Raw genomic sequence first — 20,296 nt, 5'->3', positions numbered from 1 at the left:
AGTGGGCACAGGGAGAGCTCAGTGGGCACAGGGAGAGCTTGGTGGGCACAGGGAGGGCTTGGTGGGCACAGGGAGAGCTTGGTGGGCACAGGGAGGGCTTGGTGGGCACAGGGAGGGCTCAGGGGCACTGGGAGAGCTCAGCTGGAACAGGGAGAGTTCCTTGGGCACAGGGAGAGCTCAGTGGGCACTGGGAGGGCTTGGTGGGCACAGGGAGGGCTTGGTGGGTACAGGGAGGGCTCAGTGGGCACAGGGAGAGCTCAGCTGGAACAGGGAGAGTTCCTTGGGCACAGGGAGAGCTCAGTGGGCACTGGGAGGGCTTGGTGGGCACAGGGAGAGCTCCTTGGGCACAGGGAGGGCTTGGTGGGTACAGGGAGGGCTCAGTGGGCACAAGGAGAGCTCAGCTGGAGCAGGGAGAGCTTGGCTGGCCCAAGGAGAGCTCAGTGGGCACAGGGAGAGCTCAACTGGAGCAGGTGGGCACAAGGAAAACTTGATGGGCATAGGGAGAGCTTGACTCCTACAGAGAGAGCTTGGCTGGCCCAAGGAGAACTCAGTGGGCACAGGGAGAGCTCAGTGGGCACAGGGAGAGCTCAGTGGGCACAGGGAGAGCTCAGCTGGAACAGGGAGAGCTCAGCTGGAACAGGGAGAGCTCAGCTGGAACAGGGAGAGTTCCTTGGGCACAGGGAGAGCTCAGCCACAAATGACCCAACCCTTGGCTGGTGGAGGACAGCCACACTGAGGGAACCTCCAATAGTGATGGGGTTGGTTTTGAACTCAAAAAGGGGAGATTTAAAGAGGGTATTGGGAAGGAATTCTTCCCTGTGAGGATGGGGGTGGCACAGGCTGCCCAGAGAAGCTGGAAAACACTTCCTCATCTCTGCAAGTGCCCAAGGCCAGCCTGGACGGGGCTTGGAGCACCCAGGGACTGTGGAAAGTGCCCTGCCCATGGCAGGGGGTGGAACAGGGTGATTCAAGGTCTCTTCCCACCCAGGGCAATGTCAGATTCCAGGGTTCCCAGTGGCCAGGCTGGAGCTCAGGACATTGAGAGCCGGGCACGGCTGCGGCTCCGGGGAGCTGGGCCCCCCCTGCTCTGGGAAATGCAGCGTATAATCTATGCATTAAAAGTCCTTGTGAGACAGGAGCTGCTGTGCCTACACAGTTCCAGCCTCTTCAGATCCAGCCCTGTAGATATTTTTTAAAGCTCTGCCTGAGCACAGTGTCCTTCCATTACGGGCTGCGAAATTGCACCGAGTCGATACCGGCAATAAAAAAGGGGGAAAAAAAATTTAAAAAAAAAATTTCCTCCCGTTTTAAAACCCAGATTTAACTTCAAAGTGAATGGAAACTGCATTGCTGATCGTCTTGTGAGCCCTCCCTGGCTGCTTTCTCCGAGGGGAAGGGTTGGGGGTGGAAGTCAGAGTCCCGTGGCTCTGTTCAGGCAGGAGCCCTGGGAAGTGCCAGGGAAAGGGCAGGAGAGCACCACAACCAGCTGGGTTTGGGTGCCAGCACAAGCCTCAGTGGTTTGGGGACGTCTCAGGAATGCCATGGTGCACAGCAGGGAAGGGAGGATTTCCCAGCCTCCAGCCTGGAATCTCTTCTGGCATTGCCATGCCTGCATTCCCACTGTGGAGGAGCAGCTCAGCTCATCCCCGTGGTCTTTATTCCCTGCTTTAGGTTTTGTGTCCTTCCCAAACCTCCCCCAGAAGGAACAAAACATAAAATAAACCTGGAAAGCCTCTGGGCTGATGGGATCCTCCTTCCCATCATTAATAATTGGGAGAAATTCCTGCAGGAGCTGCGACCTCGAGCTGCTGGCACTGTGTCTGTGCCATGTTGGGAAAGGGCATCCCTGGCACAAAAACATCCCTGGAAGTGCTCCAGGCCAGGCTGGAGTGGGCTTGGAGCCTCCTGGGCCAGTGGAAGGTGTCTCTGCCCCAGCTGGAGTGTCCTGAGGGTCCTTTCCAACCCAAACCATCCCCTGATCCTGTGAGATCTCAGTATCCCATGAGACCTCTCAACCTGGCCTCCCCTTCCTCCATCCCTCTTTCCCTGACCCTTCTCCTGGCAGATTTTTGGACTTTACAAAGAGGTGGGAGAGATTTTAGCAGCCCAGGAACTGGTGAGGCCGTGCCTGGAGCCTGCTGCATCCAGGACATGGCTCCCATTTAAATATAATGGGATTGTGTGGGATGGTGCCCATAAAAAGCAATGTCAGGGCAGAGCATCTGATCCTCTCCGGGCAGCTGGAGCAGCTCCCTGATGACTTTTCCAGGTTGTTCCTCATCCCCAATCTGTTGCAACAGAGGGAGAATATCATGGGATATGTATTTATATTTATATTTATATTTAAATGGATTTGTTCTGTGCCAGCCTCGGGGGATGTGCAGGACCAGGCAGGATTGAAGGATCACATCCCCAGCTCAGCCTCCCGCCCAGGGATGCCCCAAAACCTCCATTCCAAGCTCTTGGAATACAAAAATTCCCACTTCTCCCTGCTCCTGGCATTTGCCCTTGGCAAAGTGAGGCTCAGGGATGAAAGTTTCCTCTCAGCACCCACCAGCCCAGCCCATCAGCACCCTCCAGAGCAAGCAGAAAATGGGATTTTAATAGGGCTGGAGTGACTGGGAACACCCGTGGTTCTGCCTGAACCCTGGATTTGGGTCACATCCAGAGCAAATGACACTTGTCAAGTGACATTTGTGTCTTTTCTTTTTGCTAATGGCCCCCCAAGTTGGATTTCTATTTCTATCTTTGTTTTTTTCCATTTTAAGAGGTGGGAAAGCTGTTTGTTCCCTCATGGAAGTAAAATCCATCACCAGGCTGCTCAGAGAAATTTTTCACCACCAATCCTTGGCCTCAACCCCCCCCCCCCCCAAAATCACCCTGGAATTTATAAATATTAAATTATTATCTCCAGAGGGAGCATCACCTTTTTGATCCCAACCCACAGCCCTGGTATCCCTGGGATAATTTGATTTCCTGGAATTAAGAGGCAGGAGCGACGTTCCAGTTCCTGCTTTTCCCTTTTCTGTCACATTCAAAAATATTCTCCATCAGATGTTCATGTTTCCTCAATTTGTAACACATTTTAATAATAGGAATCTTTCCCATCGCCTGGGTAAATTGTTGGATGCTGTGAATCCTTCTGGGGAGGGCTCAGGGCTCCTCTTCAGCTGGGTTTGTGACCCAAAAAGAGCAAAAACTTGCCAAAAGAGAATAAAAAATTAATCAGAAAAAAATTAACCAAAAAAGCACCAAAAAAAAAGCGCCAAAAATAATATCCAAAAAGGAAAAAATTGTGTAAAAAATAATACAGTTAATATTTAATTATTAACTGTAAATTAACTGTATTAATTTAAAATTTAATCTGCAGTTAATATTTATTTTGCACTCATAGTTTATTTTTCCTGGACTTTTATTTCGACTTCTCTACCTCTCCTTTCCCTTTCCAACCAGGAACTGGGGAATCACAACATTCATTAAGAATATTCAGAATTCTGGGATGGTTTGGCTTGGAAAAATCTCACCCAGTGTCACAGCAGGGAGCTTCCTGCTGGACCAGGGTGCTCCACAATTTCCTTGGATGCTTCATCCACCCAAAATATCCCATCCCAAGCCTTTTCCATCTTTTATTTTCCAGGTTCAGCAGCGTCTTCCCGAGCCTGAACATGGCAGTGAAGCGCCGGGAGCAGACACTCCAGGACTACAAACGCCTGCAATCCAAGGTGGAAAAATATGAGGAAAAGGAAAGAACTGGCCCTGTCCTGGCCAAGCTGCACCAGGTATTGAGGTGTCCCCAGAGCCACAATCCCAGCAGCATTCCTGGGAAAACTCTGGAAAAGCTTTTCCCTCCTATCTGGCATCCGTGCCATGAATAGAACATTTTGGGAGGATGTCTTTTATCCATGTAAAAAATCACATTTTTGACAGCACAACGCTGGTTTCGAGTGCTGGGTGAAGGGAAGGAGCTGCTTTTCTAAGAGAAAATGGAATTTTTTCCAAGAGAAAATGGAATCAGAGCCCTGGGAGCTCTGGGGGAGCTCGGAGCCAGCGCTGAGGTCGAGGCACAGGGGGGTTCCCCCCGACCTCCGCGCCTGAGTGAGCAGCTGGATGGGGAAGGGAACAGATCAGAGCATTTCCCAGCTTTATGTTTGCCACCTGTTCCCAAAAAATTCGTCTTGGAAAATTGCAGTAATTGGTTAACAGGAAGTTTTGCCAGATTCTTTTTGCTCTCTCCCGAATTTTAGCGAAATCGTGATGAGTTTGTTGGTTTTGTGTTTTTTTATTTTTTTAAATCAAATCTTCCCCAGTGTTTTTCCCCAAAATCTGTCGCTCCAGCAGCACGTGGCTTGATCCTCCCAGGAACAATTGATTCTCAGAGTCAAAGAAAATGTGTTCTTCTGATGAATTTCCTCCCAAAAATGAAGTTTTATGTTAAATAACAGCCTGAACAAAAGACACCTCTGGTTTAACAGTAAGCAGCTTATTTTGCTCAGCCTCAGCGACTAAAGCTGGGGCTGGAAAAATGGGAATTCTTTTGTCCTGGTGATTAAGCAGGGTTTAGTTATTTCATATATTTTTTCCTCTTAATGAACTTTTGATCTAATTCCCCCCCCCCCCCCAAAAAAAAAATATTTTAACCAAACACTGAGTTTAAACACCTGTGAGAGGGAGCCTTGAGAATCCTGAACCTGGGGTATCCAGAGGGTCTGGATTTGATGGGAAAGGGCCTCATCTCATCCAGTTATTTTTAATTATTGAGCTGCAAATTTACAACCATTGTTTGCTCCAGCTTTTTTGCCCTTCTGCCCCCTGTGAAGTCCATCCTGGGAGTTTCCTCTGTGAGTTCCATCCCAGGAGTTTCCCCTGTGAGCACCGTCTGGGGAGTTTTCCCCCATGAACTCCATCTCAGGAGTTTTCCCTATGAATTCCATCCTGGAAGTTTTTCCCATGAACTCCATTCCAGGAGTTTTTCCCCATGAAATCCATCCTGGGACTTTTCCCCATGAACTCCATCCCAGGAGTTTTCCCCATGAACTCCATCCCAGGAGTTTTCCCCATGAACTCTGTCCTTGGAGTTTTTCCCCATGAACTCCATCCTAGGAGTTTTTCCCCATGAACTCCATCCTGGGATTTTCCCCCTCATGAACTCTATCCCAGGAGTTTTCCCCCAGGAGTTTCCCCCCATTAACTCCATCCCAGGAGTTTTCCCCTGGCTCCATCCCAGGAGTTTTCCCCTGGCTCCATCGCAGGAGTTTTCACCTGGCTCTATCCTTGGAGTTTTCCCCCATGAACTCCATCCCAGGAGTTTTCCCCCAAGAGTTTTCCCCCCTGAACTCCATCCCAGGAGTTTCCCCCATGAGTTCCACCCCATGAACTCCATCCTTGGAGTTTCAACGCTCCCAACCTCATGGCAAATGATGAATTTGCTCCTTTGCTGGGATGATTCCAGGCCTTTCCAGCCTGGAGCCCAGTCCATGCCATGCCCCTGGCACGCTGTCCCTGTCCCCAGGGCCGGCGCCGTGGCCGGGCCGGGCTCTCCCGCTCCCCCCTCCCGTTGGAATGGCACTGGGATTAAGTGGCAGACTTGAACTGGTCTAATATTTCACAGCCCACCCCCTCCTGCCCTTTTCCACACCATCCCAGAGACATTTCCCGTTCTCCCCACGCTCTGTTTAAAGGAGCCAGTTGGATGCACTGAGCTGAAGGTCACGGTGACGGTGGGGGCAGGATCCTGGAGCGACGCTCCTGGGAATTGCAGGGTGAGGGGACGTGGATGTGGCCAGGGACATTCTCCAGCCTGACTGAGCTCTGGGAATGGGTTTTGTCTGTGTTTTTCTGAAGGAGAGAAGGCACAACCTCTCTGGGTGTCCTGTGGCTTTCCAGGGTCATTGGATGGTCCCATCAGGATCCATCAACTGCTCGCTTGGGCCCCACCAGATTCCATTGAGAGGTCACTTGAGTTCCCACCAGGTTCTATTAACTGGTCAACTTTAATTAACTGATTAACTTGGATCCCACCAGGGTCCATTGGATGGTCTCTTGGATCCCACCAGGTCCCATTGGGTGGTTACTTGAGTCCCACCAGGTTCTATTAACTGGTCACTTGAGTCCCACCAGATTCCATTGAACGGTCTCTAGGATCCCACCAGATTCCATTGAATGGTCTCTTGGATCTCAGCAGGGTCCATTGAATGGTCACTTGAGTCCCACCAGGTTCCATTGAATGGTCTCTAGGATCCCACCAGATTCCATTGAATGGTCTCTAGGATCCCACCAGGGTCCATTGAATGGTCACTTGAGTCCCACCAGGTTCCATTGAATGGTCTCTTGGATCCCACCAGGTTCCATTGAATGGTCTCTAGGATCCCACCAGGGTCCATTGAATGGTCTCTTGGATCCCACCAGATTCCATTGAATGGTCTCTAGGATCCCACCAGGGTCCATTGAATGGTCTCTAGGATCCCACCAGGGTCCATTGAATGGTCTCTTGGATCCCACCAGATTCCATTGAATGGTCTCTAGGATCCCACCAGGGTCCATTGAATGGTCACTTGAGTCCCACCAGGTTCCATTGAATGGTCTCTAGGATCCCACCAGATTCCATTGAATGGTCACTTGAGTCCCACCAGATTCCATAGGATGGTCCCTTGGGTCCCACCATGTCCCACTGGATGGTCCCATCATGATCCATTAACTGGTCCCTTGGGTCCCACCATGTCCCACTGGATGGTCACTTGAGTTCCACCATTGAATGGTCGTGTGGATCCCACCAGATTGCGTTGGATGATCCCATGGCTCCCACCAGGCTGGTCACTGCTCAATGTCCCCACAATCAAGCGAAGCACCCCTTTGTGCTGGGGTGGCCTCCATGCCAGCAGGATCCTTGTCCCGGGAGTCTGACCCCCCGTGTCCCTCCCCAGGCCCGGGAGGAGCTGCGCCCGGTGAAGGAGGACTTTGAAGCCAAGAACAAGCAGCTCCTGGAGGAGATGCCCAAGTTCTACAGCAGCCGCATCGATTACTTCAAACCCAGCTTTGAATCGCTGGTCCGGGCACAGGTGAGACATTGTCCCTTCCTGGTGCCTGTGTCATGTCCTGTCCCACATGTGCTTTATCCACTGGAATTCCATGGCTTTATCCACCTGGCAATGCCGTCTCCTTCAAATTGGAGTCCTGAGCTCAGGGCTTGATTAGGTGTGAGGCATTTGGGCTCATCTTGTGGCTCCTGGTGAGTGGAGAAGAGGCTCCTGGGACATCTCCACACCAAAGATCTGCAGGAAAAGGTGCCCTGAATAACCACCAGCTTTCATTTCCATCCTCCAGCCTCCTTCGGAACGTGCTGCCGCTCCTCCTCCTCCTCCTCCCTTCTTTCCCTTGGGCTGCACAGGGGCACGTTGGGATCTCACCAAGCTTTGAGAACCTCTGGCCCGCCGTGCCGCGGGCAGGAGGGCGGGACCGGGCGGTGCCCGCTCCGTGGGCGTTTCCTGCAGCATTTTGGGGCCAGGAGCTGCCGCAGGGACCCAGGTGCGCCACGGGGGGGCCGCCGGGAGGTGCCGGGAGCACGTGTTCCATCTCACCTCCGACTTGGGGGGGCCTCTGCGCGGAGCTGCCAGCGAGTTGTCTGCAGGCTGATTCACCTAGCAGATGGTGCCGATGCTCCCTGCGCCGCAGGGTGGGTGCTGGGGATGCTGTTCCTGCTGTTCCCTTAGCAATCGGGCGCGGGGCTCCCTGTTCCAGCCCGGAATAACCACAATTCCCGGAGCCACCGCAGAGTCTTGCTGGCCCTTTCCCCCTGTGGACCCCCTCCGTGGCTGAGACCTTGAAACCTGAATGTTCTCTGCCCTCTCCGGGGTTTGTGATCCGTGAGTTTCCTCGGCTTTGCCCCTCTGGCTTCTCGCTCCGTTTGTGTCCCGATTCCCAAGGGATTTGGGGTGAGGAGGACGTTGGGATTGGTGTGCTCTGAGCACCCATGGATGCACGCAGGGAGCAGCAGGGTGTCACTGCTGGGGCTGTTTGTGAGACTCTCCATCCATATCCCTCGTCTTCCTTGGGAATCCTCTGCTTTCTTTCCCATCTCTCCGCCCTGCCTCTCTTCAGGTGAGGAATTTGTTGGGAAAACCGAGCGAAATCCCGTTTTTAACACCCAAAAAGGCAGCGTCACAACAAAGCTGATGCATCTCCCGTAGGCTGGACTTAAAGCTGGTCCCAGATGGATGCAGCTCCTCACATCCCTCCCTCCCTGCCAGCCTCCATGGGAGCTGCATCCTTCTTCCTTCCCAGCACTGGCTGCATCCTTCCACCCCCAGGGAAGGAGGGCTTGGAATGTTTGTGTTGAGCCTGAGCTTGGACTGGCTCAGGAGCTCTGTGAAGCGTTTTCCCACTGAATTAACTGAAATAAAATGGGAAAGGGATGTGATTTGCCCAAGGTAATGAGTCAGTGGCAAGCCAGGAATAGCAGCCAGAGCCCTGAGTCAGCTCAGCACTGCTCACCTGCAGGCACCTGGCTGGGAAGGGCAGGCAGGAGCATCCCCATCCCAGCTGAGAGCTGGCATGGCAATGCTGCCCAGCTTTCCCTCCCTCTGTGCCTCCCTGAGCTGATTAACAGCTGGGGGGGGGTCGTGTTCCTCAATGTAATTTCTATTTTCAGCCTTTTCTGCAGGTACCTCTTGAGGAGTGGGATGAGGCTGGAGGTGAATCCCACAAGGAAGGGCTGGATGGGGTGGGACTGGGATCAGCTGGCTCCCTGCAGGGTGCTGTGACTTTGGGGTTGTTTCTCCCTGGGTCAAACCCACCATCCAAAGGCAAAACCATATTATTTTCCTGATTTTTCATCCCTGGAGGCAGCAAGGCGAATTGTGTGACAGTGACACCATCCAGTGCCACGCTGAGCTGGGAAGGGACCGTCTGCCTCTGGGGCAAGGGGAAGGACCCTGCTCCCGAGCACCTCCATGGCTCTGACCCAAGGAGACCCTCCCAAGGCTGTTCCCATGGCACAGCTGGCTGTGCTCCCAGGGCTGGGTGGCTCCTGACGCCGGGACATGTCCCGAGCTCGCAGGGCTGTAACATTCAACACCAAATTCTTCTCTCCGCCCACGGGCCCGGGCCAAGCCAAGGGAGGCAAATATTTCCCTGGCTGGGGGCTTTGAAGTGGCCACATGGAGATGAAAGGGGAAGATTTTGGAGCTGTCGCTGGTGTGAGGCGTGAACAGCACTTCCTTCCCGCTTTGGGCTTTGTTTTCCAGCTAGAAAACACGAGATTCCTTTGGGTTTGAGTGGAATGGGGGGAAAGATGGGGCTGGCAGGCAGGGATGGTGCTGTGGGCTGGGGGAGCCCAGCCCTGGCAGCACCCCTGGGTTTGTTTTGGGTAGGGCTGCCCCAAACAAGCAGCCACGGGGCCATTGTGGCCAGGATCTATAGAAAATCCACAGAACACAACGTCCCCAAACAGAATTAGTTCAAGACAGGTGGACTCGGGGCCGTTGGCTCAGGCTCAAAGGCGAGCTGGAGCTGGGATTTGATGGGATGGGGACACAGCATATGGCATCCATAGCTGGAAAAGTACTGGGCTGGCAGAGCAGGTAGGGCAGGGGGAGCTGGCTGCTCCCTGGCACTGTCGCCAGTTTGGGGTGCATCCCCTCCCTGGGAGGGTTTTCACCCCTGTTTCAACAGGAGAAATCATGGGGGGGGGTCGATGCCAGTGGGGTTTTGGTGATGAAGCTTGGGAGACTCGGCTGGCGAGGGGGGGCAGCATCCTAATGGTGCCAGCTGGTTCTGTACTGGGGCTGCTGGGGGACAGGAGCGTCCCCAGGGACACCCACCAGGCCCTGGGGCCATGGGGTGTGCCCAAGGACACCCACCAGGCCCTGGGGACACGGGGTGTGCCCAAGGACACCCAGCAGGCCCTGGGGACATGGGGAGTCCCCAAGGACACCCACCAGGCCCTGGGGACATGGGGTGTCCCTGGGGAAGGGATCAGTGGCTGCGGGATGTGGGTGGAGGGGGAGCAGCACCAAGGAGTTCACTCTGCTCTGCCTGTTCAGTGCAGTGTGGATGCTGGGGGACAGTCCTGGGGACAATCCTGAGGGTCAATCCATTGGGGACAATCCTGAGGGTCAATCCACTGGGGACAATTCTGGGCTCAATCCACTGGGGACAATCCTGAGGGTCAATCCACTGGGGACACTTCTGGGGGTCAGTTCACTGGGGACAATTCTGGGCTCAATCCTGAGGGGCAATCCTGGGGACAATCCTGAGGAAAATCCTAAGGCACAATCCTAGTCCTGCAGGAATCCTCAGGGATTTCTGGATCCTGGTAGGAGGGGGTAATTCCTGAGCCAATCCTGGGGGACAATTGTCCCCAAATCCTGGGGAACGATCCTGAGAGCAATCCTGGGACCAATCCTGAGGGACAGATGTCCCCAAATCTTGGGGAACAACCCTTGGGACAATCCTGGGGGCAGCATCTGCCTCCAGGCCTGCCACCCTGACAAGATTCAGCTTTTTCCGTGCTGGAATTGGCAGTGCCACTTGGCCATATGTGACTGAGCAGAGCCCAGCTGACTCCAGGCTGGGGACAAGGGACATGGAGGGCTGCTCCAGGGCTCTGGCACCCCCCTTGGCACCCCTGGCCCCCAGATCCCCGCTCACCTGTGGCATTGCCGAGGCATTTTGGGTGTTTTTGGTATCTCTTGCTGGCAGGGGGGTTCAGAGGATGTTCAGGGTGACCCAGCTGTGGGTTGTGCTTTGGGGGGGCGTGCAGGGATTTTGGGGGGCCCTGCCAGCTCAGCCCTGTGTGGGGTTCGTTAGTCACTGTGTAAATGAGCATTGCTGTGACTCAGCCAGCCCTGCTGCGTGGGGAGCCCCGGCCACGGAGCAGCCCCCGGGCCCCCAGCGTGGCCAGGCCTGGCAAGGGGGGTTCAGGCAGCCAGCACTGCACTGTGGGGCCCACCAGACCCCCTCGGGCCTCCCAAAATCAGCATCGTTTAGAGCAGGATTAGGGGAGCTGGTCTCCATGGAGACCATGCACGTCTCAGCATTGGTGCTGCTGGAGATGCTGGGGCCCTTCTGGGAAATGGGGACAGCGCTGGCATTGCCCACCCTGGGGGGCTGCACTCCCCAATCGCTCCCTGAGGGCTCTGGGGGGATATCCAGGACAGGATCCCACACCTGGCACAGCACCAGGGGCCCTGCAGTGCCAGGGCTCCCAGGGAGGCTCTGAGGGTCCTGTGGCACCCAGGGGTCCTGCAATGCAAGGGGTTCTGTGGTGTCCAGAGGTTCTGTAGTGCCGGGGGTCTCGCAGGCAGCACTGGGCTTCCCGCAGCCCCAGGTGTGCCCCAAGCAGCACTCGGGGGTCCCACAGGCAGGGCTGGGGGTCCCACAGGCAGGGCTGGGGGTCCCGCAGCACCGAGGGTCTCGCAGGCAGGGCTGGGAGCTCCCCTCTCCCCGCTGGAGCCCGAGCAGCCACCCCGCTGCCATCTGCCTGCGCTGACCCACGGGCTCCCGCGCCGGCAAGCGCTGCTCGCTGCCGGAGATAATTGGCGGTGCTAATTAGCACGTTATTAACACACCCCCCCTCCTCCTCCTCCTCCTCCTCGTCGTGCTTCGCACGGGGCACGGCGCTGCCCCCTTCGCCGAGCCCAGCGAGCCCCTGGCCGTGCCCGCCGCGCCGCGGGCAGCGTGGGCTGGCGGCCCGTGCCGGTGGCACCGGTGCCAAAGCAGGGGACGAGGCGGCCGCGGGAGGGTGGCGGTGCCGGTGGCAGCCCCGCACGCGCGGCTCCCAGATGGGAAGCGAGCGGAGAAGGGCAGCGCGTTATTAAAATGTGTTGAGTTGTAATAATCCGAGGGGGCGGCACGGCCACGTGGGCGGGAGCTATTTCAGACACCAACGCCGCGGAGAGGGGCTGCGAGGGCACCCGCGGGGGGGTGGGTGGGCTGGGGAGGAGACCCCCGTTCCCCTCCCTCTCCAATCCCCCTTTATCCAACAGGTTGTCTACTACACGGAGATGCACAAGATTTTTGGGGACCTGACGGCGCAGATCGACCGGCCCGGGCTGAGCGACGAGCAGCGCGAGCGCGAGAACGACGCCAAGCTCAGCGAGCTCCGCGCCCTCTCCATCGTGGCTGACGACTGAGGCCAGGCTGGGCATGGGGAGGGGATGGGGATGGGGATCCCCCCCCTGTTTCAGCCCAGCTGCCCTCCCAGGGATGGACTTGAGGGGCTGGAGCTGCTCCCGTCACCCCATGGCTCTGCATCGTATTTGTCAGTCCACGAATGGGTTTTGCCTTGAAGTTTGGGGTGTGGAGGAGCAGGAAAGGGAGCAATACTAAAGATGGGGAGTGGGATGTGGGGGGCTGGGTTTTGCCAGGTTCCAGCCTCCCTTGGCACCCCGAGAGCCCAGAGGGTGAGACCCTCCCACTCCTTCCCCTCATTTTGTGCCTTAGTAGCCCAGTGGGCCCCTCAGGGGAGGGGAAAATCAATCAAATCCCATTTTTTGAGGTACAGGGAGAGGGTGATGCTTCTCATGGTGAGCATCCATCCCTCTTTTCCCAGGAATGCTCCAAAGAGCCTGTGCCCCAGATCTGGGGGGTGCAGGGTGGGGACAGGGGACCCCAGAGCAGGGACAGGTGGGGACATCCCTAAGGGAGACAACCCAGCCAGGAGCAAAACTATGGAAAACTGGGGGGGCTTCAGCCCCTCCTCGGTGTGTGGGAAGGGCTGCAGGGACTCCGTGCCGTGTCCCCAATAAAGTTTTCAGCAGCACAGCACGGCCGGGGCCGTGTCGGTGCCATTGCCGGGGCCGCGTTGCTGTCACTGCCGGAGCCGTGTCGGTGCCGGTGTCACCTCCGGGGCTGTGTCGCTGTCTCTGTCTCCGCCGGGACTGTGTCGGTGCCACCTCCGGGGCCGTACCGGTGTCGCTGTCACTGCCGGGACTGTGTCGGTGCCACCTCCGGGGCCGTACCGGTGTCGCTGTCACTGCCGGGACTGTGTTGGTGCCACCTCCGGGGCCGTGCCGGTGTCGCTGTCACCGCCGGGGCCGTGCCGGTGTCACCGCCGGGCCGCTGTCGCCCTCTGCCGGCGCCCGGCCGCCACTGCAGGGGGACACGGGGGGCTCGGGGTGTCCCTGGAAGGGAAAACTGGGATCGAACATCGGCGCGGGAAGGAAACGGCCTCAAAGCACGAGGAATGGAGATTTCCAGCACGACAGAGGCAGTTTGGGCCTTTAAGGATCAGGAGAGGCTGCCTGCTGTGTCCTGGGGTGAGCAGATGCTGCCTGGGATGAGGGGTTGGAAGCCCACCCTGGAGAGGTTCTGGTGGACATGACGAAGGTCCCTTCTCTGCCTCGGGGTGGCACGAGGCTCCTGCTGCTCCAGACACCAGGAAAACCAAACGATCTTCCTGCCAGGACCTGGCCTTGGCAAACCTGCACGAGACAGGGAACAGGGCTCAGGGGTGTCCTGGCAAGCCCAGCAGAAAATGGGGATGGAACCCCTAAAAAACAAAGCTTCCCTTCCCAGCTGGAGCAAAGGGGATGGAGCAGAGCCGTGGGAATGCTGGTGGCTGTCCCCAGTGCAGGGACACAGCGAGGTCCCCCCCAAGAGCATCCTGTGCCAAGGCTCCTCCCCAGCTCCCAGCATGGAGAACTTCATCCCTCCCTCTCCCCTTGGCTGTTCCTTCCCAACCGCATCACATGCCAGGCCAGGTTTAAGCAAAATAAACCCAGTTGCCACGGTTACCCAGAGCAGGGATGCTAAATATACAGAATATAGATATTTATAAATATATTTAACAGCCACACACACAGCCCGTGAGCCCAAGCAAGGGACACGGGATCTGAGCCCTGCAGACCTCAGGGTGGCTCTCAAATGGGCAAAGATCCCTCTGTGGCCTGGAGGTGTTGATTCCTCCCCAGATTCAAGCCCACCTGGGCTTACCTGAACCCACCTGGTGGCTTTGTCTGCATCACTGTCACCCTGTGTGGCACAGCCAGACCTCCCCAGCCACCTCATCCCCAGCACCCCACCTGGCCTGCACCCAGAGCAGCTCCAGTCCCAGCTCTGCTCCCTGCCATCAGCTCCTGCTGCTCTCCCAGCACTCAGGAGAGGGATGGCACCCATGGAAACTCAAAGCCAGGCGTTCCCAGGGATTCACTCTGCCTACTCTCCGCAGTGGTTGGGGAGGAGAATTCCATCTTTTATAGTAAAAAGTGGATAATTAGCGGGTTTTGCACCGCCCACAAGATCCCAGCGTTAATAGGGAGAGCTGGCAGGAAGGGAAAACTCCTCTACAATGAGGAACGTGCTCAGCCTCGGGGGCTGAGGCACCCCTGGGTGAGGTTCCCCAGCACTCAGGGGCAGAGGGGAGGGAAGCAGCACCCCAGGAGGATCCGTGAGGGGCCATCCCAGCATGGGGAGCATTCCCTGCTGCTCAGCAAATCTTCCTCCTTTCTCCTCCCATCAGGAATTCCGGGTTAGCCCAGGGGTTGTCCCCTTTCCTCCCCAAATCCCCTCGGGACAGGTTCAGCAGGTGCCAGCCCACCACCAATCCCAAGGATTTTCCTCACATAGGATGAATTAACCCTCTCCAGGCCTGCCAACACCAGCACACATCTGGATCCACACCTGGATGTTCCTTGTCAGCTGCTCGGGAGCTTCCCCTCGTTCCAGATGATTCTGGGGTGGCACAGGGAGGCTCAGACCTCCTTCCTCCTCCTCACCTGGGCCCTGTAAGGAGAATCAGCATCCCCTGCACCAGCCTCAGCCACAGGGATCAGCGACGGGGTCGCAGTGAGGGGGAGGATGGAGGTGGCAGAGGGGCAGCAGGGCAGGGGGTGCCCAGATCCCCTCCCTGAGCCCCTCCCCATTGCTCCTCAACCCGGGGGGCTCAGGAGAGCAGAGGGGGGGCCATGGGAAGGGGTTTGATGCTGGAAGGGGAGGGACAAGGATCAAACACCCCCCACCCCCAGCTGTGCTCCAGAAACCCTTCAGCAGCCCCGGTCAGGCTGTGACCCAGCCGGGGGGCACTGCCGGGACCCCCTGTCCCCCCAGGCCCTGCCACGAGCCCGGGCACGGCGGGGACGAGCACTCACGGTTCGGGGAAGGAGCGCTGGGATGCGGGAGCTGCGGCTCCGGGATGAGCCCAGGGCGGCCGGGCGGGAGCGGTGCCGGGAGGAGCTGCGGGAGTCCCCGCTGGGAAGGAACAAACCCCAAGTGACGGCAGGAAATCGGCAGGGAAGGGGGGAAAGGGAGGAAGAGCGGGATACCTGATGGGAGAGCGCCTGGCCGCGGCTCGGAGCAGCATCTTCCTCACCTGCGGCACAGGCAGCGTCTTCCTCACCGTCCCGCGCAGAGCCGGCGGCGCCAGAACAGCATCGAACCCCCTCCTCATCCTCACCCTCCTCCTCTACCCCCCAAACTGGGGAGCCCCCCGCGAGAAAGCCGCGATGCTCCCGGAGCATCATCCCATCATCCACCCCGAGCGGGGACCCCGGCGCCCCCTCCCCACCAACCCCCGCGGGGCAGCCGGAGGGGCCGGGGGGCTCCGGGGGTCGGACGAGCTTCACCCCCACCCCCCCCAGGCAGCGAGACCCTCCGGGGCTGAGCGGGGAGGGGGCCCGAGGATACCCAGGGATGGGGGGGCCCGGGGATACCCAGGGGAGGGGGGGCCGGGAATACCCAGGGGAGGGGGGGGCCCGGGGATACCCAGGGGAGGGGGGCCCGGGGATACCCAGGGATAGGGGAGCCCGGGGATACCCAGGGATGGGGAGAGCCCGGGGATACCCAGGGATGGGGAGAGCCCGGGGATACCCAGGGATGGGGAGAGCCCGGGGATACCCAGGGATGGGGAGAGCCCGGGGATACCCAGGGATGGGGGCTCGGCAGCCGCTCGGGCCGTCCGTGGGTCCGGGCCCGGTGGGACAAAAAGGGCGGAAAAGCCGTCGGAAGTGATGCGGCAGTGACGCGCCCTCGCGTGACGTCACGCCGGGTTTAGGGGCGTGACGTCACGGCGCGACAGCAAGCACCTCGCTCAGAGCCGCCTCTTTATGGGTGAAAAGACTTTATTGGAGGGAAAAAAAAAGTGAAGGGGTGCGCCAGGCCGGGGACCGGCCCCGAGCTGGCGTGACGTCATGGGGTGAGGTGTGACGCAGTTCCTCCATCCAGGTGTGGCGGTGGGAGCGGGACCCCCCCGTCCTACCTGCAGCGGCCGCCGCGCAGGGAGCGGCGGGTGAGGCGGGTGAGCAGCACCTTCACCCGGCCCCAGTGCGAGCGCCCGTCCTGCGGGACAGGGGGGGATCAGCGGGGGCACCCCAGGGACCCCCCGACCCCCCCAAGGCACCTTCACCCGGCCCCAGTGCGAGCGCCCGTCCTGCGGGACAGGGGGGATCAGCGGGGGCACCCCAGGGACCCCCCCCGACACCCCAGGGTCACCCCCAAGGCACTTTCACCCGGCCTGTGCACGGGGGGGGGATCAGCAGGGGCACCCCAGGGACCCCCCCCGGCACCCCAGGGATACCCCCAAGGCACCCCAGGGACACCCCCAGGGACACCCCCCGGCACCCCCCGGCCGTACCTTGTCCGGTGCCGGGACAGCCCCGCCGCCCTCGGCGGGCTCCAGCAGGCTGGGGGAGCTGACCGAGTGTCCCCACAACCGCCGGCACGGCCCGGGCTCGGCTGCTGCGAGGGGGAACAAAGCCAGTCAGGCTTGAGGGCCGGGGGGGCATCGTGCTGCCATCCCACGTGCTGCCCCCCTCACCTGGTGCCAGGTCCCGCCATGCCACCCCGCTCACCTGGCACCGGTGCTGCCATTCCTGCACCCCCAGTGCTCACCTGGCACCGGTGCTGCCATTCCCTCATCCCCCAGTGCTCACCTGGCACCGGTGCTGCCATTCCCTCATCCCCCAGTGCTCACCCGGCCCCAGATCCCATCATTCCCACATCCCCCAATGCTCACCTGACCCCAGGTCCCGTCTCTCCCGAGCCCACCCCGCTCACCTGGTGCCAGGTCCCGCCATCCCACCCCGCTCACCTGGTACCGGTGCTGCCATTCCTGCACCCCCAGTGCTCACCTGGCCCCAGGTCCCGTCACTCCCGAGCCCACCCCTCTCACCTGGCCCCAGGTCCCGTCTCTCCCGAGCCCACGCCTCTCACCTGGCCCCAGGTCCCGCCATTCCCGAGCCCACCCCTCTCACCTGGCGCCGGGTCCCGTCTCTCCCGAGCCCACCCCTCTCACCTGGCGCCTGGCTGTCGGAGCAGGAGCGCTGCCGGAACCCCTCACCCCTCCAGGTGCCCAAATCCTGCCTCGGGTGCTGCCGGCTGGGCTGGGGGCGAGCAGAGGACAGGCAGGGCGTGAGCTGGGACCCCCACAGCCCCTCCCCGTGCATCCCCCTCCTCCGGGCCCTCACCAGGGTGGCCGTGCGGGCTCCGGCCGCCTGCTGCCGGAGGGCGCGGTTGTCCTGCTGCAGCCGCGCCAGGCGCTCCAGCATCTGGCACACGTGCTCCAGGTAGCGCAGCCCCTGCCCCGACACCTCGGGCACGGCCCGGGGGTCCCGAGGAGGCCCCTCCGCAGCCCCCTCGGTCTCCTCGGGGTCCCGGGGGGGCTCGGCCAGGTCGGCGGCGCTGGCGCTGCGCCGGCTGAGCTGTCGAGGGCAGCGCTGCCTCCTGCTCCGCTGCGCTGCCTGCAGCAGCCTCCGGCTGGCAGAGCGGCTCCGGGGGGGCTGCTCCTCTCCGGGGCGCTGCTCCTCTCCGGGGCGCTGCTCCCCCGAAAAAGCGTCCAGGGAGAAGCGGCTCTCGGAGCCCAGCGGGGCGCAGGGCGAGTGCTCGTTGCTGGCCATCTCCACGCCGGAATCCTCAGACTCGGACTTGAGGAGCCTGCCGACGGCCGGGGGGCTGCTGGGGGGTCCCCGGCTGCTCATTCCCCGCCGGGGCTGCCGCGGGCTCTCCTGCAGCCGGCGGTAGACGCTGGCGGAGGTGCGCACGATGCAGCTCTCGGCCGAGTCCCAGGGACCATCTGAGGGGGAAGGGAGGATGGGTGGGCTCAGCTGGGGGGTCCCTGGGCAGAAAACTGGGTGCCAGAGCAGCTCCGGCCGTGCCCAAGGCCGCTCTCCCCCTTGCCCAGCAGTCCATACTCTCCTACAACCCCAGTGTGTTGTCTCTACTCCCCAAAACCACGGCCCTGGCCTCCACCATCCTCCCCCTCCTCCCAAGCTGAGCTGCTGGGGGGGCACCCACGACCCCCACCCTGACCTGGGCAGGCTTTTGAGCCGGGTTCTTCCTGTGTCCCGCTCCAGCTCTGTGCTGGCAGCCCAGAACAGAGCACAGCCGTGGGATCCCAGACCTGGGATGGCTCCAGGGCCACCAACTTGTCCCCATGGGGTGGGTGGCATGGCCAGCCGGGATGTGTCCCCAGCACCCCGCAGCTGCAGATGGGACCGTGCTGCATCCACGGCAATCTCGGCACTCCTTGCCCAGCACTCGCTCCCTTCCCAGCCAGGCCGCGGGCTCGGTTGGGCGACAGCGGAGCTCTGGCACCTCCTGCAGGCTGCCCACCCCCCAAAGCCCCGCTCGGGGCCTTGCCACCCCCTCGGACGCACTCACAGCAGCTGAGCCTCCTCTTCCAGACGGCGCGGGAGCCACCCCACATCGCCGAGAGCCAGAGCCAGAGCCGGGCGCGCGTCCCGGCGCTGCCTTTTAAAGCCACCCCAGCCGGGCCCTGCATCCAGAGCGCCTCATTACAGGACCGGTTCCCAACTGGTTCCTCGCAGGGTTTGGGATGGGCGATACTGGCTGGGCCGGTGGTTAAGGAGTCCCTTCCCACCCCAGCTGGGAAGGCGAGAGGCTTTGGGCGCCGGCAGGCAGCCAGGTGCCGCCTGCATCCCACCGGATTCCAGAAAACTCACTCGGGGCTCCAGCGTGGGCTGAATTCACCGCTCGGGGGTCCCGGTGCTCCCGAATTCCTGCCCCTCCTGCAGCCACAGCACTCACCGTGCATCCCTCGGGGGCTGGAGAGGCCGAGGAGGGCCGGGAAGCCACGGCCAGCCCGGGACGACCCGGCCGTTCAGTGGGATTGAATGGCAGCAATGCCGGGAGCAGCCCGTCCGCCCCAGCAGCATTGAATCCCAGGAATTCCGGGGGGCAGCCCCTCCACCGCAGCTCCCTGGCCACTGCCAGGATCCCACTTCCCACACGCCGCAATTCCACGGGCTCCAGGACCCCACGTGCCGAGGCGCAGCACCACGGGGGTGTCACCGCAGCCCCACGGGGGTGGGGGGCACTGGCAGGGCGAGAAGGGGCGTGGGGGTCCCCATCAGCTCCTCCTGGGGGTGTCCCCCACGTTGGCAGCTCCAGCTCAGCCCTGGTACCTCGCAGGAGAGGTCCCGGCACAGCTGTGGCACACACGGAGGTGGGACCTGGGGTTTGGGGACCCCCACGCCGCATTTGGGGACGGGCAGGGGCCCATCAGCCCAAACATGGGAATTCGGGAAAACCTGAATTCCCAGCACGGCCGGTAGCCTGGGCCCCTCCCAGCAGGGAGTGGATGAAAACCAGGGCTCCAGGGACCCCCTTTAGCACAAACTGGGGAGTCCGGGGAACCCCCAGGTCCCTTCTCCAGCACAGACAACACAAACCGGGGTTCCAAGGACCTCAGTTTCCCTCTCCAGCACAGACACCTCAAAGCAGAGATCCCTGAGGATCCCCTCCAGCGCAATCCTCGCGGGCCGGAGATCCCGAGGGAGCCCCAGCCCAGCCAGACGCGGGGGGGGCTCCACCGACTCACCGGGGTCAGCACGGAGCGGCTGCACCGTGAAGGCTCCGCGGCGGCGCAGCATCCTCGGGATGTACCGGGAGCGAGGGGGAGGAACCGGGAACGGGGAACGGGCCGGGAGCACCGGGAACAAACAGAGCAGGGAGCAGCGGGGCTGCTCCTCCGCCGCTTTATGGGGCAGGGCCGGGGGGCGGCACAGCCCCGGGGCGGGGCGGGGGTGCGGGGCCGCCCCCTGCCCGGGCAGCCCCTTCGCCCCCAGCCTCAACTGGGTTATCCCAGGAGGGCTTAAAGAGTTTATTCCTCTTTTTCCTGTGTGGAGAGGGCGGGAGAAAGGCAGGACCATCATCATCATCATCATCATCATCATCATAATCCTCCGCCCTCCCTGGGTGTCATAGAGCCATGGAATGGTTGCCTGGGGACCTTAAAGCCCATCCAGTGCCACCCCTGCCATGGCAGGGACACCTTCCACTGTCCCAGGCTGCTCCCAGCCCCTTCCATCCTGGCCTTGGGCACTGCCAGGGGTCCAGGGGCAGCCCC

The 20,296-nt window shown here is 60.3% G+C and overlaps 2 protein-coding genes across 2 annotated transcripts in view; one reads left to right on the top strand and one right to left on the bottom strand.

Moving 5' to 3' along the window:
- BIN3 (bridging integrator 3) overlaps positions 1-12,762 on the top strand; it is a 49,745-nt gene extending 36,983 nt beyond the window's left edge. The window contains exons 7-9 of the mRNA XM_071454717.1: positions 3,638-3,779; positions 6,921-7,055; positions 11,982-12,762. Of these exons, the coding sequence (XP_071310818.1) occupies positions 3,638-3,779; positions 6,921-7,055; positions 11,982-12,128 (424 nt within the window). The 3' untranslated portion in view covers positions 12,129-12,762. The remainder of the gene's footprint in view (positions 1-3,637; positions 3,780-6,920; positions 7,056-11,981) is intronic.
- A 3,369-nt stretch (positions 12,763-16,131) lies between these two features.
- CUNH8orf58 (chromosome unknown C8orf58 homolog) lies at positions 16,132-19,820 on the bottom strand. The gene is made up of 5 exons (XM_071454720.1): positions 19,769-19,820; positions 17,397-18,001; positions 17,225-17,312; positions 16,565-16,668; positions 16,132-16,269 (listed from the first exon to the last, which is right to left on the bottom strand). The coding sequence occupies exons 1-5, from the start codon at positions 19,818-19,820 to the stop codon at positions 16,186-16,188; spliced, it is 933 nt and encodes a 310-aa protein (XP_071310821.1). The 3' UTR covers positions 16,132-16,185.
- Positions 19,821-20,296: the final 476 nt, after the last annotated feature.

The sequence above is a fragment of the Agelaius tricolor genome, unplaced genomic scaffold, assembly GCF_023055355.1.
Source record: "Agelaius tricolor isolate 1412-34295 unplaced genomic scaffold, bAgeTri1.0.p SCAF_41, whole genome shotgun sequence".
NCBI classification, from domain to species: Eukaryota; Metazoa; Chordata; class Aves; order Passeriformes; family Icteridae; genus Agelaius; species Agelaius tricolor.
Note: the sequence above shows the minus strand (reverse complement) of the source record. Positions and strands in the feature narration are given on the sequence as shown.

Coding starts and splice junctions, on each gene's coding strand:
- CUNH8orf58 (XM_071454720.1), bottom strand. CDS start 19,820: ATGCTGCGCCGCCGCGGAGCCTTCACGGTGCAGCCGCTCCGTGCTGAC. Junction 17,313..17,396: donor GAGCCCGCACGGCCACCCTG/GTGAGGGCCCGG, acceptor GCTCGCCCCCAG/CCCAGCCGGCAGCACCCGAG. Junction 16,669..17,224: donor CTCCGACAGCCAGGCGCCAG/GTGAGAGGGGTG, acceptor TCCCCCTCGCAG/CAGCCGAGCCCGGGCCGTGC.